Source organism: Mus pahari, chromosome 23, assembly GCF_900095145.1.
Source record: "Mus pahari chromosome 23, PAHARI_EIJ_v1.1, whole genome shotgun sequence".
Classification (NCBI taxonomy): domain Eukaryota; kingdom Metazoa; phylum Chordata; class Mammalia; order Rodentia; family Muridae; genus Mus; species Mus pahari.
In genome coordinates this window covers 29,545,574-29,561,815 of record NC_034612.1, presented here as the reverse complement: position 1 = coordinate 29,561,815, position 16,242 = coordinate 29,545,574, and the positions used below count along the sequence as shown (strand labels likewise).

General features: G+C 49.6%; 1 protein-coding gene across 1 annotated transcript in view; it reads left to right on the top strand.

Annotated features, from left to right (window-relative positions):
- The first annotated feature begins 1,175 nt into the window (after positions 1 to 1,175).
- Positions 1,176 to 16,242, top strand: part of C23H7orf50 (chromosome 23 C7orf50 homolog) — a 101,720-nt gene continuing 86,653 nt past the window's right edge. Inside the window, exons 1-2 of the mRNA XM_021186751.2 lie at positions 1,176 to 1,232; positions 6,051 to 6,180. Of these exons, the coding sequence (XP_021042410.1) occupies positions 6,052 to 6,180 (129 nt within the window). The 5' untranslated portion in view covers positions 1,176 to 1,232; position 6,051. The remainder of the gene's footprint in view (positions 1,233 to 6,050; positions 6,181 to 16,242) is intronic.

The following is a 16,242-nucleotide window of genomic DNA, read 5'->3' as shown; positions in this document are numbered from 1 at the left end:
GAAGCAGGGTCTGACTATGTAGCCTTGGCTAACCTGGAACACACTATGTAGACCAGGCTGGCCTCACACTTGTAGAGATCCACTTGCCTCTGCCCCAATGCTGGAATTAAAGGCAGTTGTGGGGTACTCAGAAGGGAAGACTGCTCAGACATGGTTTAAGCCAATAGAAAAATCTTTATTAGCTGGCCAGCAACTACACTGGGTGATGGGATGCTAGTGTAGCACTGAGCTTTTCCGGGTGAGTTTTAAAGCACTAAAACCATGTTCTGAGTTGACATACAGTTAAAAAGAAGAGTTAACCAGAAGTGGAACTAGAGAAGCTGGAAAGCAAGGTTATATGTGACGTTCCCAGAACTATATGGACTGTGATGGATTAGGCCCTTGTTTTAGTTTTGGCAGATGGTGCTGTCTCTGTAAATTTTACAGCCTCAATGGTACTTCCAACATGGAGTCAGTGGCCAGTGACAGCTATGCCAGACCCTTATATTACTTCTTCACTACTTTGCTACTTTGTGTACACACACACACACACACACACACACACGAAATGTACATATTTACTTATTTAGTGTGTGTGTTTGGAGGTCAGGAGACAACTGGTGGGAATTGATTTTCCTTCCGATTTATGGATCCTGGACATCAAACTAACGTTACCAAGCTTTACAATAAACATTTTACCGTCGGAGGCATCTCACTAGCCTTTATGAATCTCGAGAAGACCCCGAGTTTCTGATCCTCCTCCCTCCATCTCTTTGGTGCTGGGATTATAGGCTACAACAGGGTCTGGTGTCCATTTCGTCTGGCTTTGAACTCCCTACACAGCAGAGGATAGCCTTGAACTCCTCACCCTTCTGCCTCAGCTTCCCTAGGGCTGGGACGAAAGGCGTGCACCTTCAAGCCCGGAACCCCTCGGATAGTCTAACTTTACCTGCTGGAATTCTCTGAGAGGTGTTCCATCTGCCCAGCCCAGCATCAGCGGCCAGAATTCGGCCGCACGTGCCCACGCCACCAGGTATTGCCCTGGCAACTGACTGCGCTCTCAGCTCAGAAAGATGACGCTAATATCCTGCGCCAGGGCTGCGCCCTCCCATGCGGCGGCCATTGGCTGGCTGGAAGACGGACGCCTGCCCGGTCCAATGGATAGCGCTGATCTTCTGAGGGCGGGACGGCGCGGAACCTGCGGAGCTGGTGGTGAGGCGCGTGGCAGAGGTGTGCGAGAGTGGGAGCTGCAGGTGCGTGGTCAGCGCGCGCTGGTGGGGTGGGGTGACGGGGGGCTGTCGCATCCGTCCGGGGAGACGCCGTCCTGGTCCCGGCTGTGCGTCTCTGCCCAGCTGTCCACGTGGATCTCCAGAGATCTATTCAGCCACCCACCCACCATTCACCCCTGTGGATACGTGCTACCACTTAACCATTCGCCCACTCCTCTGTCTGCTTAAACGTCCATCCACTCCTCTACCCAATTATCCACCCGTCCACCCACCTATTCATCCAGATACCCACCCATCCATTCATCCACATCCTTCATCCACCCACCCACTTATTCATGCACCCAACAGTCCTTCCATGTATCCGTCTTTACAAGTTGGGTGTGGTGGTACACAGCCGTAGTCTCAGGAGGCTGGGACTGAAAAAAATTGCTGCTAGCTCTGGTCCAGCCATGAGACTCTGTTTCAAAAAAACCGCAAAAATATTCTTTGGGTTCTTTTTATGTATCCGTATCACGCAAGGCTCTGGGAAGAAACAGAGGACAGACTAGGAATCCCAGATCCAGTGAGCCCAGGTTTTAGACTGTGGAAGATCTCTTGCTAATGGTCTTAGGTACCATGGAGGTAATTTAAGGGAGTCTATTTCCTTTGAGCTTGCTGAGGCTTAGTCTTTCTGGCTTCTCCTGCTGCACTATGTACTCCAGGCTTACTGTCCTGTCTCTGCCTTCCATCTCACTGTAGGAGAGACGAGATGACAGATTCACACACTGCATCCAGCTTTTTATGTAAGTCCCAGGAATCGAACTCATATCATCAAGCTTTTACCAATTGAGAACCCCTAGCCCTTTGTCTTCTTATTTCCTTGCTGCATGAAGCAGCAGTCAGTGCCTCTGGATTTCATTTCCTAAAGGACTAGTGAAGTTGGGAATCTTCATGTTCTTCATTGTTTGTTCAAGACCTTTGCCCATTCTAGAATTTGCAGTGTGTGTGTGTGTGTGTGTGTGTGTGTGTGTGTGCGCGCGCGCGCGCTTGCCAGAGGTTAACTTTAGGTGGTCCCAGAAGCCATCTACCTTGTATGTGACAGTGGCCTGGAACTCACCAGTTAAGCTAGGCTGGGACAGAACTCAGGTCGTCAGGCTCTCTGCCTCTCGAACTCTGGGATTAAAGGTGTGCACCACCCCACCTGGTGCCCAAATTCTTCTATTGTGTAATCGCCAGAGTTATTCTGTGGTGGTGGTGGTTGTGCACGCCTTTAATCCCTGGAGGCAAAGGCAAGTGGATCTCTGTGAGTTTGAGACCAGTGTGTTCTACAGAGGGAGTTCCAGGACAGCCAGGTTATGGAGAAGCCCTGACTTGAAAAGCAGACAAACAAAAAGAGTTCTTCTCAGGCTCCGCATGCAGATTTCCTGCCTGTCGTGTGTGAGGCAAGCACTACTTACTCTCAGTTGTCTGTACTTTCTTGCTGGCACTGTCCCCTGGGAGAAGCTTTTCAATTTTGCCTTATTACTTTATTTTTTAAAATTGCTAATTTAGTGTGTGTGTGTGTGTGTGTGTGAAACTGAGTGTATGTGTGTATACCATGTGTGCGTAGGATCCCATGGAGGTCAGAAGAGGCATCAGATCTAGAACTGGAGTTCTCAGTGGTAAAAGCAGTTGCCGCACAAGCTTGAGGACCTGAGTTTGACCCCTGGGACTTACATAAAAGGCTGGATGCAGTGTGTGAATCTGTCATCTTGCCTCTCCTGTGGTGAGATTCGAGGTGGTGATAGGAGAGTTCCAGGTAGCTGTGTGGATGCTGGGAACTGAACCCAGGTCCTTTGCAGGAGTAGTCAGTGCTCTTACCCGTGAGCCGTCTCAATAGCGCCTTTACGTTTCTAATGTAAGTGTGTGTGTGTGTGTGTGTGTGTGTGTGTGTGTATGTGTGGTGGTGGTGGGTCCAGAGGTGTTGGATCTGGAGCAGGAGTTAGTCGATTTTGAGCTGCCTGAGGTAGGTGCTGGGAACCCAACTTGGGTCTTCTGCGAAAGCTTGTAACCAGTGAGCCTCTCTCCAGCCCAAGGACAGAAGTTTTTAGTATGAGGTAGTTCAGCTTATTTTTTCTTTGACTATCTAGTTATTGGTATTTATTTATTTATTTATTTAATGTATGTGGGTACACTGTAGCTGTACAGATGGTTGTTGGGAATTGAATTTTTAGGACCCCTGCTTACTCTGGTCAACCCCGCTCGCTCAGGCCCCAAGATTTATTTATTATTATACATAAGTGCACTGTAGCTGTCTTCAGACACACCAGAAGAGGGCATCAGATCTCATTACAGGTGGTTGTGAACCACCATGTGGTTGCTGGGATTTGAACTCAGGACCTTCGGAGGAGCAGTCAGTGCTCTTACCCCCTGAGCCATCTCACCAGCCCTAGCTCCTGGTATTTTATCTGAGAGAGCACAGTGTTCTCCAGGGCCATGAGGGCTCATCCCTGGGGAGTCTAGCAATCGTAGGCTGACCTGTTAAATCCAACTCTCAGCTCTCAGGAGGCAGAAGCAGGCGGATCTCCGTGAGTTCAAAGTCAGCCTGGTCTATATTGTGTAAAAACAGAAGTGTGTTAAGCCTGAGCTCTTTACATGTGGGGCTTGGTCCGCCCTGCGTTAGTTCTGAGTTCATACTCACTTCCTCCCATGACTCTTCAGCAGTCTTCCCGCTGTTGGATAGATTGTTCTTTGAATTGTCATGGTACCCTGTTGAAAGTCACTTGACCACAAACAAACGCAGATGCTCACTAGAACACTCATTGCCTCAGTTGGGAGTTGCGTCTCTCAGAACCTGTTAACATAGAACCATCTTTTTTGCAAATAGACTTCCTGATTAACTTTTTAATGCTAACTTCCAGGGGTGAGCGCAGGCCTCGCTTCTCTCCTAAGCGGTGTGTAAATATTTGCTGAACTTTCCTTATTTCTCTGACGAGGTAATTGGCTGGCGTCACCACCCCTATTTCCAGTGTCCCTGTGTCAACATTTTCTCCTTCTTTTAAGATTTCTTATTACATTGCTAATTGAAATTTGTAGCCTCTGGCTTCAAATATTCTTCTTCTTTTTTTTAATGGAGGAGGCTTAATTAAAAAAATAGAGAGAGCATGGGGTTTTCTGATTTAGAACAGTATAATATTATTTCTCTGTGCTGTCGTCAGTGACTGACTGTCCCAATGGGACAGGGCTGCCCTGATGATGTTGCTTCACACACGAGGGTTATATGACTGCAGATTTATTCTCTGGGGTGTTCTCAGCTTCTAGATCTCTTCCATCCTTCCCACTATGCTGACCCTCCTCTTTTTCTCTTCTTTTCCTTTCTTTCTTTTTTGTACTAGGGATTAAACCCGCGACCTCTCTTTCTAACCACCAAGTTGATCTCCAGCCTTACAATCAATCTTGGTTTTGTTTTGTGGTTTTAAGTTCTCGCTTTTGAGTTCCAGGCTGGTCCTGAGCGTCTTATGCTCCTCCTACTTCTGCCTCCTGAGTGCTGGGATTACAGATGTGTGCTACCATGTGAGGCAGGCTCGCAGCTTAGGATGATGGCCTGGAGCTCGTGATACCCCTCCTGCCTCAGCCTCCCAGTGGCATGTGCCACCATCCCTGCCTTGCACACTGGTTGGTTTTACACTCATGGGCTTCTGTTTTTCCTACTGTGTGAGGAGCTAGACCATAGGATTGGATTTATCGAAGTGCCTCAAATCTAACTAGCTTCATTTAGTCCTTATGAGTGTCTTGGGGCTCTGCACCAGCTCAAAGAACACCTCGGGCCCCTGAGGGTCTTTCAGCTTCTCCTGATTGGGGCATAATACTGGTCATAGTTTGCATAGGGGTGTGACTTAGCCTAGAGTTGGAAAAGTTGGAACTGCCCCCTAATATGTACTAATTAAGGAACAGGCAGATTTCTACTTTGGAACCTGATGACAGTCAGTAAAGATGGTGTTGCTTTTTTTTTTTTTTTTAGACAGGACCTCTCTACAATACTTGCTGTCCTGGAAGTCCCTATGTAGACCAGGCTAACCCAGAACTTCCAGAGATCCACCTGCTTCAGCCTCCCAAGTGTTGGGATTAGAAGAGTATGTCACTGTGTCTGGCTGTTGCACTCAGTCTTTCCATCCAGTGTTGCTTTTGAGTTAGAAGTACAGCCTCGGGTATTATGGCCCAGGCCTGCCATCCCTAGTGGAAGCTGTAGGCTCACAAGTTTAAGTCCCACTTGGGCTTCAGAGTTAGCGCAAGAGGCCAGCCTGAGTCATTTAGTAAAACCCTGTTTTAATATCAAAGAAAAAGAAAAATGAGATATCCATGTTAAGGGGGAATTCCTGGAAGGCAGTGGCCATTGCTGGACCCACAGTGGCGTATGCTCAATCTTCCTTTTATGTTATATGTTTGGTGTGCGTGGGGGTGGGTGGGTGAGTGTGTGTTCATGCATGTGCACATACGTGTGCGTAGACATGTGAGTACATGTGTTTGCTGGTGAGAGGACCATCAGGTATCTGTTGCTCTCCATCTTATTTTTTGAGACACAGTCTCTCAGTAACTCTGGGGCTCGCCAGTTCTGCCAGGCTGTCAGGCCGGTGATCTTGAGAGATGCTTCAGTGTCCACACTCGCGTCCTTGGCTTCGCAGGTGGCCATTGCCACACCTGCCTATTTCCTCCATGGTCCTCCTGGTTGTACAGGAAGCATTTCGTCAGCAGCTGTGTCCTGCTAGCTTCTTTTCTTTGAAGCTCCGTTTGTGGCACACTGAGAAAGCACCCTACTCTAACGGCACTTCGTGGCACTAGGCCTCCTCCTTCCCACCGTTGATCAGCCTGTGCCATCTCTTTCAGGATGGCAAAACAGAAGAGGAAAGGTCTCGAGGGGACAGGAAAGGAGAGTAAAAAGCAGAAGATGACACCGGCAGAGGAGACGCCAAGGACATCAGAGGCTGGGCCAGGCAAGGAGGCGGCCAGTCCCCTGGTGAGTGACTTTGTGAGGAACGTCGCACATGGCATGCTTGGTGCTTCTTGAAATGGTCATGAGAGTGCTGCGGGGGTGCCCATGTTTCCTGTGGACTGTAATGGACCAGCCTGGCTGGGAGGAGATCCGGACCCTCCTGGCTATATTCTCTGGAAGCTTCTTTCTTTGATGTGTGCCTGGGGTGTGGCCCAGGAACCTATGTCTAAAAACCTCAAGTCTAGGGGTCAGGCCGTGGCTCAGTGGTGGAGCATTGCCTAGCACGCGGGAGGCCCTGCCTTTGGACCCAGCACCAGTGAACAAACAAAATCCTTCACGCTTTAATCATGTCTATTTACTCATATGTGTATCCTTGCACCTCCTGGTACTGGTCTGGAGGTTAGTAGACGTCTAAAGAGAGTCAAGTTTCTCCTTCCACACTGTGGGTTCCAGGGATCAAACTCAGGTTTTCAGGCTTGGTAGCAATCGCCTTTCCACATGAGCCATCGTACTGACCCAAATGATAGATTTTAATACTCACTGAGAGAGGGTATGGACCATGCTAACTGCTGTTTGGGTTTGTCTCTCACCCTATTTAGCATGTATCTGCCATGTGTATGCAGAATGCAGATACATTTAAATGTAATACCATTTTTTTAAACATTTACTTATGTATGTATGTGTACACCTTCATGTTGTATGTATTAAAGTCAGAGGACAACTCATGGAATTTGGTTCTCTTTCCACTAATGTGGGCTTGAACTCGGGTCCAAGGCTTGGCTGCAAGCTCCTTTACATGCGGAACCCTATCATTGGCCACAGAGTCATTTACATTTTAACATTTAAAATCTTTTTGGTACCTTCAAAGTTCTAGTTTATTGACAGTCACCTTTAATATTAGCTGGCTTACAGCCCTCCAGACACCAGCAGATACTAATATTCAGATTTATTTGTTAATAAACCCTGCTCAGATGCACACATGATGCTGTGGCTGGGCCTTGTGAGAATTCTTGTTCTCTCGTTATGTAGTCAGACAGGCCTCCCGTTTGCAAACCCACTGCCTCCTGAGTGCTGGGATTATAGTTGTGTGATACTCGCTGTGCTGGGGGTGGAACCCAGGGCCTTGCCCTTGCTAAGCAAGTGCTCAACCACACAGCCCCATCTCAGTCTCCCAGCCCTCTTCTGGTTGTCCACGCACTTGCAGGGAACATGATGTTCGAGAGGGACTGCCCATGCATTGTGCTCCCTCCCCTCCACTCCTCTCTCCTTTTCTGTATGTGTGTGCGCGTGCGCGAGCAGAAAGCTGCGTCTTGGTCTGATTAGGAGCCTGGAGTTTGCAGGGGAAACACAGACTGTGTTTGCTTTTCTGGCTACAGGTGTTGGGAGGCAGGAGCTCTGGGCTGTTCCATGAGGCCTGGGCGCACTGGCCTTCCTCCGAGCCAGTGGCGTTCTGGTGTCCTGGGCGGCAGGGGACTCAACAGAGGCTCAACAGCCACAATTCTGCTGAATGGAAGCAGGAGAGGAGACTAGGGCGTGGTCCCCGGCTGGCAGGCAGCCTTTCTCTGTGGCCACTGTGACTTAGGACTGTAGCTTGGGGACTCAGGTCCTTAGGTCCCCTTCTCGTGTTTCTGGAAGCCAGTCTTGTATACAGAATGAGGCTTTTCTCTGCTTAAGAAGGCTGATCTCTGTGGACAAAACATCTCTTCCTTTGGCTCTCATGGGAAATTGTCAGAAGGATGTGTCAGGCATATTTTTTTAAGAGGAAACAGGGAGAACCGAGCCTAAGCACTAAGAAGGATGGGTAGCTAGGCTGCAGTCGGCAATCCCAGCATCTGGGAACTCACAGAGAAGGGCTGTGCTGGTCCAGTCCTGTCACCCTGTGGCTCTAAATGAACTTTTGGACTCTGTAGCAGGGAAGAGGCCTTTGTCCCTACTTGGGCCACTCCATTGTCCTCCCAGAAGTATCAGTGTGGGGAGCTCCCAGAGCCTGCACAGCCATTTCCCACAGTTCAGCGCTCTGTGCCTGCGCCAGAACCGCCGAAGTGTCCCCAAGTGCTGGGAACTTCATTGCCCCTTGGGGAGCGGTTTCCATGGAACCCAAGTTCCACTTGGGGCTCTGAGCCCTGTGGAGCTGCTGCCTGCTTAGACCACAGCCCTCCGGGTCCTGGTGCCGAGACCTGGAGTGTGTGGGTGCCTTGCCCGAGTCCCTGCTTACGTGGTGCCCTGACTCTGAGGCCCTGGAGGAGTGGGTGGTTTGTAATATCCCTGCACAGGGAGAGAGGTCAAACACTCCACCAGACTAGTTCCTGTTTCCTGGCTGCTGGTCTGAGAAGGCCCTGGCCCTACTGCCTCCCTCTTCCTAGAGTCCCGCAGACAGCAGATCTGTGGGCCTCAGTGGGAGCCGGAGTTCACAGTAATTCCCTACTCCTAGTGATGCCTTGGACTACAGGCATCTTGTCCTTGTCTGCTGAAGGAAGCCCTTCCTGGAGCCTTAGGCCCTCCAGACTTCTTACAGCAGAAGATGCGGATGAAGCTACAGGAAGTGCTTGCACTTGGGAGGGCTGATTGGACCCTGGGCTGGGCTACACTGGCGAGGAGGGGGCTGTGTTTCTGACGATGTCACACCGTGAATGCTGGGGAAGGCTGGTGGCAATAGGTGGCGGATGTGGAGCCCAGACTGTCCCACCCCAGGACTGATCAGGGTGGATGCGTAGACAGTTCTTGTTGTCTGTTTGTTCGTTTGTGTGGTTAGAGCTAGGATGATAGTAAAGGACTTGCTTTGCAGTCGTGAGTGTAACCGACTCGGAGGGGTCTTAGCTGAGCTGGTTTCTTCTGTCAGTTACAGACTTAAAAGTCACGAAAAGGGCTGGAGAGATGGCTCAGTGGTTAAGAGCATTGACTGCTTTTTCGAAGGTCCTGAGTTCAAATCCCAGCAACCACAAGGTGGTTCACAACCATCCGTAATGAGATCTGATGCCCTCTTCTGGTGCATCTGAAGATAGCTACAATGTACTTAGATATAATACTAAATACATCTTTAAAAAAAAGAAAAAGTCACGAAAAACCTTAGACGCAGCAGGGCAGCCACAAGTAACAAACTTTATTACACGTGATGAAGGTGGAACTTACCGACCACAAATATTATATGTACAGCTAGCCCATCCAGTGACATCTAGGTCCCTAGGGACACCTTTCCCATCCATGGTAGGTCCTCCCTGATGGGGCTCAGGCTGCATGGAAGCCATCAGAGCTGCCGTCTTGGTCACTGGGCTGTGGCCCCTTAGCAAGTCATGTAGGAGGACTCGGGAACTTTATGTCCTGGAGTCTGCCCCAGTCCCTCCCAGCCATGCAAAGAGTGGCTGTCAGGCTGGGTTTTGTTGCTGCTCCTTTGGGCTGAGTGATGCTAGTCTTCCTAATAGTGCCCGGGAACCACATCACTTGTCTTAGGGGAGCCGCTAGACAGTGGCCAGAAGCCGAGTCCCGTCGCTTCCTCTAGCCTTGCTGTGGGAAGGCGTGTCTCCACTCTGCTCCTTGGTTGCACTGTCCTCTGTAATTGTTTTGTCCTCAGTGGCTGCAGGCGCCCGCTCTGTGCGTTCCCACACATCTGTTTACTTGTGTATAGCGTTTGGACCTTTGGCCCATTTCTAGATTGGGGTCTTGGGAATGTGCTGTGGGCATCACCTCGAGTCTCGCTCACTTCCTCTCTCCAGGAGATTCCAGTACCAGGGTTGTTGTGTCATGTTGTAGTGTGTGTGTCTGGGATGATGGAGTATCTGCAGTGATAGAGTATCTGCAGTGTACCCAGCAGGAGGACTGGGGATAGGACGGGGCCAGCCCTGCTGTGAGTGTTTTAACTTACAGGCCCTTGTGTGGGCATGCTCTTATCTTACTGCCTGACTGTTTATTTTGTTGTTTCGGTCTCTTGTGTTAGCGTCCCTGTTGCTGGAATTGTGGGCATGAGCCACCTGGGTTGGCCGTGTATGAGGTTGCTGATGCCCAGTTGAGCAGCACAGCTCTATTTGAAGGACCCCGTCTGTCTTGGGTTAAAGACGGCACAAACCAAATGTGGTGCAACCTGTAATCCTGGCAGCTCTCAGGGGGTGGAGGCAGGACGGTCAGGGCCTCAAGTCTATCCTTGGCTGCCTAGCAAGTTGGAAGCCACCCTGGGTTACCTGAGAATCTGTGTCCACGGGTGAGCCCCTTAAGAAGTTATCCAGTCCCTAAGTGGCCATCCCTAAACACATGTACATATGAGCGACACTAAATGGACCCGGTGGAATGTATTCATATATACATACATGCATATCTGTGTGAGTATGTGTGACGGTAATAAAGAAAGTGCTGTTTGATCCCGGCACTCGGGAGGCAGAGGCAGGCGGATTTCTGAGTTTGAGGCCAGCCTGGTCTACAGAGTGAGTTCCAGGACAGCCAGGGCTACACAGAGAAACCCTGTCTTGAAAAACAAAACAAAACAAAACAAAACAAAACAAAACAAAAAAAAAAAAGAAAAGAAAAAGAAAAAGAAAAAAAAAAAAGAAAGGTCATGAAGTTGAGATGGGGGTTTGAGGGGAGGCGCTGGATCCAGGAGTGTGTGGGTGAGAGTGGTGTAAGTAAAGTACTCATGTGTGAAATTCTGGAAACATAACGACAAATACTAAACATAAAAGCAAATAAAAATAAGCTGTAAGCGCGTGCACACACAGTACAAAAAACAGAAAATTTCATAGAAGAAAAAAAACATCAAAACTCTACTCAAGAAATCAAAACAGTAGCAACAACAAAGAAGTATATGCATTTCTTTTTGAGATCTACTTAGCATTTTATGAACATCCCTGTTCACATTCACTGTCTATTCATAAATTATCTTTGGCTAAATGTCTGCTCAGCTTTTATCTTTTATCTTATTTTTAAAAAAAATAATGGAATCCATTTTTATTTTATTTTGTATAGTCTGGGGATTGAACCTAGGGTTATTGTGTGTGTTAATGAAATACTCTACGGTGAGCCTCGCCCCCTGCTCCTCACCAGGATATTCTAGGCAGGTGCCCCCCTGACCTACCTGCTCTACCCACTGTGGCTGCATCTGTCCCAGTGCCTGTGGCTCATGTATCTGAGGCCCTGACTGTGGAGCCCTCTATAGCTGGGTATCTTTCTTGCCAGTGCCTGTGCCCTCCAGCCTGCACCCCGCTGTGCAGAGTGCTAATGCAGGCAGTGTGTCCTGCCTCAAAGCATCCCTGGATCCTTAACTGTGGCCAGCCCAGTGAGGCTCAGTAGCAGGAACAGTCTTATTACATATATCCCAGCTCGACAGAACTGACGGATGGCTTGTGGTGGGAAGGAATGAGGGCCGTGTGTCGTGTCACGCTGGGGTGAGGTTGCCATGGGCACTGCTCTGCAGGGGCCTCACTGGGAGATGTGGGGTCTTAGCAGGGCCACAAGCAGTGTCACAGTGGCTTCTGTGTCTGCACGGATGGAACTGAATACCAAGAGGGTGGTTTGTTTAGGGTCCGTGTCTCCTGAGGTCAGACACACCTCCCTAGCCCACAGGAGACAGGCTGCCATCCAGGGCCTGTGCATCACCAGCCCCCTGGCCTTCTGCGTCTGTCTCTAGGGAGGCTGCTGCCGACTGATTTCCCGTGGCAGCTCCTGGGTTAAGTGAATACAAACTAAGATAAAGGAATCCTGCCTGGAAACCCCAGAGGAGCTTAGCACAGTGTTTGAATTCTGGCGGAGGCCAAGGACAGGCGTGTGCGGCATGTCATGGATTGATGATGTCTGGGGCCTGCAAGGGAAGAGCTGGCCTCAGGAAACCGGTGTCTGTGTAGCCTGTCTGCCATTGCCTTCACACCGTGGAACTGGCCCAACCCAGGATACTTGGGTCATTGGCCACAGGCAGAAGTGACAGTTGAAAACTGTCACTCCTGTGTTAGGACACGCCATGTCGTCCTGGGGTAGGGTGGAGGGGCAGGGAAGATGGTGCCACCAGAGATTTGCCTGCCTTTCTCTAAAAGAGATTTTTTTTTCATATTCTGGTAGATTCTTAGGAAGTTGCAAAACTACACAGAAGGTGGCCCCAAATACCCTTCACCCAGTTTCCCGCAGTGACAGATGGTGCCCTGTGTTGGGGCCCATAGTGATGAAGCCTGAGGAACTGGACAGCCTGCAGAGCCTGCTCAGGCACGGGGACTCGTGTCATGTTTGCGTGAGTGTGTTCCTGTGTAGTCTTAGCGCACACGCTGACCCCCATAACCCTTAGGCAAGATACAGCCAAGCAAGCCCTCAGCCCTCAGCCCTCAGCCCTCAGCCCTCACTCACGGAGCCCAGGGCTTCTGTGATCCTTGCTTTTGTGACTAAAACTGACATAAGTGTTTGTGATTGTGGGTTTTTGTTTCTGTGGGTTACTGCCAGGGTGTATTTGCTGGGTGGCACAGTGCAAGTGCATTTAGGTCTTAAGAGAGCTGTGTAGTTTCCCTCTGACCCATGAACAAATCAGATGTATTTGTGCCTGCAATATCTCCCTTTTCTATTTTTTTTAAAGATTCATTTATTTTTTTTATGTATGTGAGCACACTGTAGCTGTACAGAAGGCTGTGAGCCTTCATGTGGTTGTTGGGAATTGAATTTTTAGGACTTCTAGTCAAGCCCTGTTTACTCCAGATGCACAAGAAGAGGGCGTCAGATCTCATTACAGGTGTTTGTGAGCCACCATGTGGTTGCTGGGATTTGAACTCAGGACCTTCGGGAATACAGTCAGTGCTCTTACCAGCCCCTCCCTTTTCTATTTCTGCTATTTGGATCATGAGCTTTGTTTGTTTTTTGTTTTTTGAAGATGGGGACTTGCTGGCCTAGAATTCAGAATTCTTCCTACCCTGTGTTCTGAGTGTTGGGATCAAAGGCACCTCCAGACCAGGTTTATACAGTGTTGGCAATGGAGTCCAGGACCTTGAGGGTGCTAGGTAGCCGTTTTACCAGCCAGGCCACCCCCATCCTGTGTTAATGTCCGATGTACCTTGTCGCATAAGCCTGTGTATCATCTTTATCTCTCCCTCCTGGAGCTTTGTGGGGTGGCCACCCTCCTACCCCACTAGTCCCATGCAGAGCAAGCAGGCAGGCACTTGTCCGGCCTCCACCCAAGCTCAGGCACCAGCCTGGGGACAGGTCTGTGGGAGTAACTGGTGGCTGTCCTCACTGCCATGGAAACCTGACAGTTCTCTGCTCCAAAGAAAGCAGGACCCACTCCCCATCCCCGAGTCTTGCTCAGCCGAGGTGATGTTTCTGTGCTGGGCTTCCTCATGCCTGACAGAGAATAACTCAGACACCGTAATTGGAGAATGGTTGTTGTTTTTCCTGAGTTGCACACGATCGATGTAAAAATAAAAAATTAGCAAGTACAGAAATAATGCTCGGAAGTAACCGAGAGCACTTCTCTCTCCCTAGGGTGCATCATAGTGCGTGTGGGACAGTGTGAACCACACACCAGCCTGGGAACTGTATGTCTACATATATCTATATCCCTGCTTCCCAGTTACAGGGAAATCTAGTTCCATTTCCCTCCTCCCTTCAACTTTTCTCTCTATTTCATTTTATTATTATTATTTTTAGTTTGGTTGGTTTTGTTTTGTTTTAGTTTGTTTTGTTTTGCTTGAGACAGGAGGTCACTGTGTAGCTCTGGCTGGGTTGGAACTCGGTGTGTAGATCAGGCTGGCCTTGAACTCACAGAGATCCAACCCGGCTCTGCCTCTTGAGTGCTGGGATCAGAGGCGTGTGCACTACCACGGCCAGCTTTACCTTCTCTTTAAGCTGTCCGTGTGTGCGTGCTCATGTGCATGTGCATAGGTGTATGAGCATGTGAAGTATGGAGGTTGATGCTGGGTGTCTTCCTCAGTCATACTTCATCTTGTTCTTGTGACAGGATCTCTCACTGAACCTAGGGCTGGCTGATTGGCTGAGCTAGCTGGCCAGCAAGTCCTAGTCCCCCTCTTCACCTATCCAGTGCCGGGGCGTAGGCCACGCACAGACACACCCTTTTTTTAACTTTATTGCTTGGGATCCAAACTCAGACACTTGTTCTTGTACCACAGGTGCTTTACCAGCCAAGACATCTTCCCAGGACCACTTCCTCACGGTTTTGAGACAAGCTTTCATTCTTTAGCCCAGGTTGGCCTGGAATTCGTGACCCTCCTGTCTCTGCCCACTGCCGGTCTGGTCTTTGGAGTGTGCATTACAAGAAGTAGGTGTGCCCTGGTTACACCCCAGCCCACTGCTCTCTTGAGGGGCGTTCAACAATCTATTACTTAAAAACAAATGTGGATCCCAGGACTCTAGCTTCTTTCTGCCCCAGAGGTGTACGAGCCTTAAAGTAGAATTGGGGTCCCAGCACTAGTAGCAGGTTTTGGTACAGGGCGCAGATTTGTCCCGTCTCTACTAAGTGGGAAGGGCCAACTGAGAAGTTTTGTGTGGGCCAGGGGAGTCCACAGAACCCCACAGCAGAAGAACACATGGCACAGCAGGAAGGGAACCATCTTGTAAGCCAGCGAGCAACTAGGGAAGACGAGGTAAGGCTGATGAAGAATTAAATAGAACTCCTGGGAGTCAAGTACAGTCATGGAATCAGAAATGAGCAGAGTGAGATCAAAGACAAGGCACGGCTGGAGAGAGCCGAGGATGTGGCAATAAGCAGGTAGAGAGGGAAGGTGGAGTAAGAGGGAGGCCTATCCCGCAGGGCGGGGCCCAAGAGATACAGTGATTTCAGGACAGCAGTGCTGAGGGCTGAGGAATTTGTGAAAGACTCTCAAATATCCAGACTGAATGGAGTAAGCTCACACCTGCACACACTGAATGGATTAGCAGAATGTCAGAAGAATGACGTTGGATTGGAGAGATGGCTTAACCAGTCCATTGTTTGCTGCATAAACCACGAGGGACCGAGTTCCAACCTCCAGGGCCCATGTACACAGCTGGGCACATGTGGGAGGTGAGAGGGATCAGAAGGTAGAGGTCCCTTGTCCTGCCAGCCTGACAACCCAATTTAATCTTAGACCAAATTGGGTCAGCAGAATTGCCTTGTGACCATGGTACACTCTATATGGCACGGGCACCCCTCCCCCACCTCACTAAATAAAATTAAGAAAGTTTGTCCTAGAAGTTCCAGGCAGGGGAATTTGGCCAGCAAGGAATGTGAAAGAGAGGGGGGCATACTCACTGTCTGTGGCTCATCCACAGTGTCCTGTGGCCCCTGGGCCCAGTCACTGTCCTGTCTGGGGCTGGACCCCCGCCCCCAGAAGAAAAGTGTGTGTGTTGGGTGCATCTTCTGAATGAAGGAGGTGCTGATGAGAGAAAGCTGCACTCCGCCTCAGGGCAGGGGAGTAGATGTGCTTGTTCTGTGGGATCTCAGCAAACTGAGGGAGTGTGTTCAAGGTAAGGTCATGGTTCTAATTAGGCAGCCTGCACAACGGGGAATGAGGACCCACCAGGTGGCGAGGATGGTTCCTAGAAGCTTTGGGTCTCTAGGAGACGTACTAATGAAGTGTTTTTTTTTCCATGTCCTAAAGCCAAACAAAAAGAGATGAAACCAGCACTCGGGAGGCAGAGGCAGGTGGATTTCTGAGTTCGAGGCCATCCTGGTCTACAGAGTGAGTTCCAGGACAGCCAGGGCTACACAGAGAAACCCTGTCTTGAAAAAAAAACAAAAACAAACAAACAAAAACAAAACAAAACAAAAGAGATGAAAAACAAAGTCCTTGTGTCTTTTCCCCTCTGGAATCCCACAGATCATTCTGTGGAAAGAGAATAATGTCGGGTGCCTTGGCATAGAGCGGAGCTTGCTCCCTCACTGGACAGTGCTGGAGAGCAGGCGTTGAAAAGGACTGTCCTGCCTGGGTGATTCCACAGGGGGCCTGCTGCAGTTAGCTCTGCAGAGGAGTCAGTCTGCCCCGCTCCAAAGCTGATGAGGAAGAAATAGATCTATGCATTCGAGGGAGAGATGACCGTGTGTGTGTGTGTGTGTGTGTGTGTGTGTGTGTGTGTGTGTGAGAGAGAGAGAGAGAGAGAGTGATTGAGACACACACACACACCAATTAAAATGAG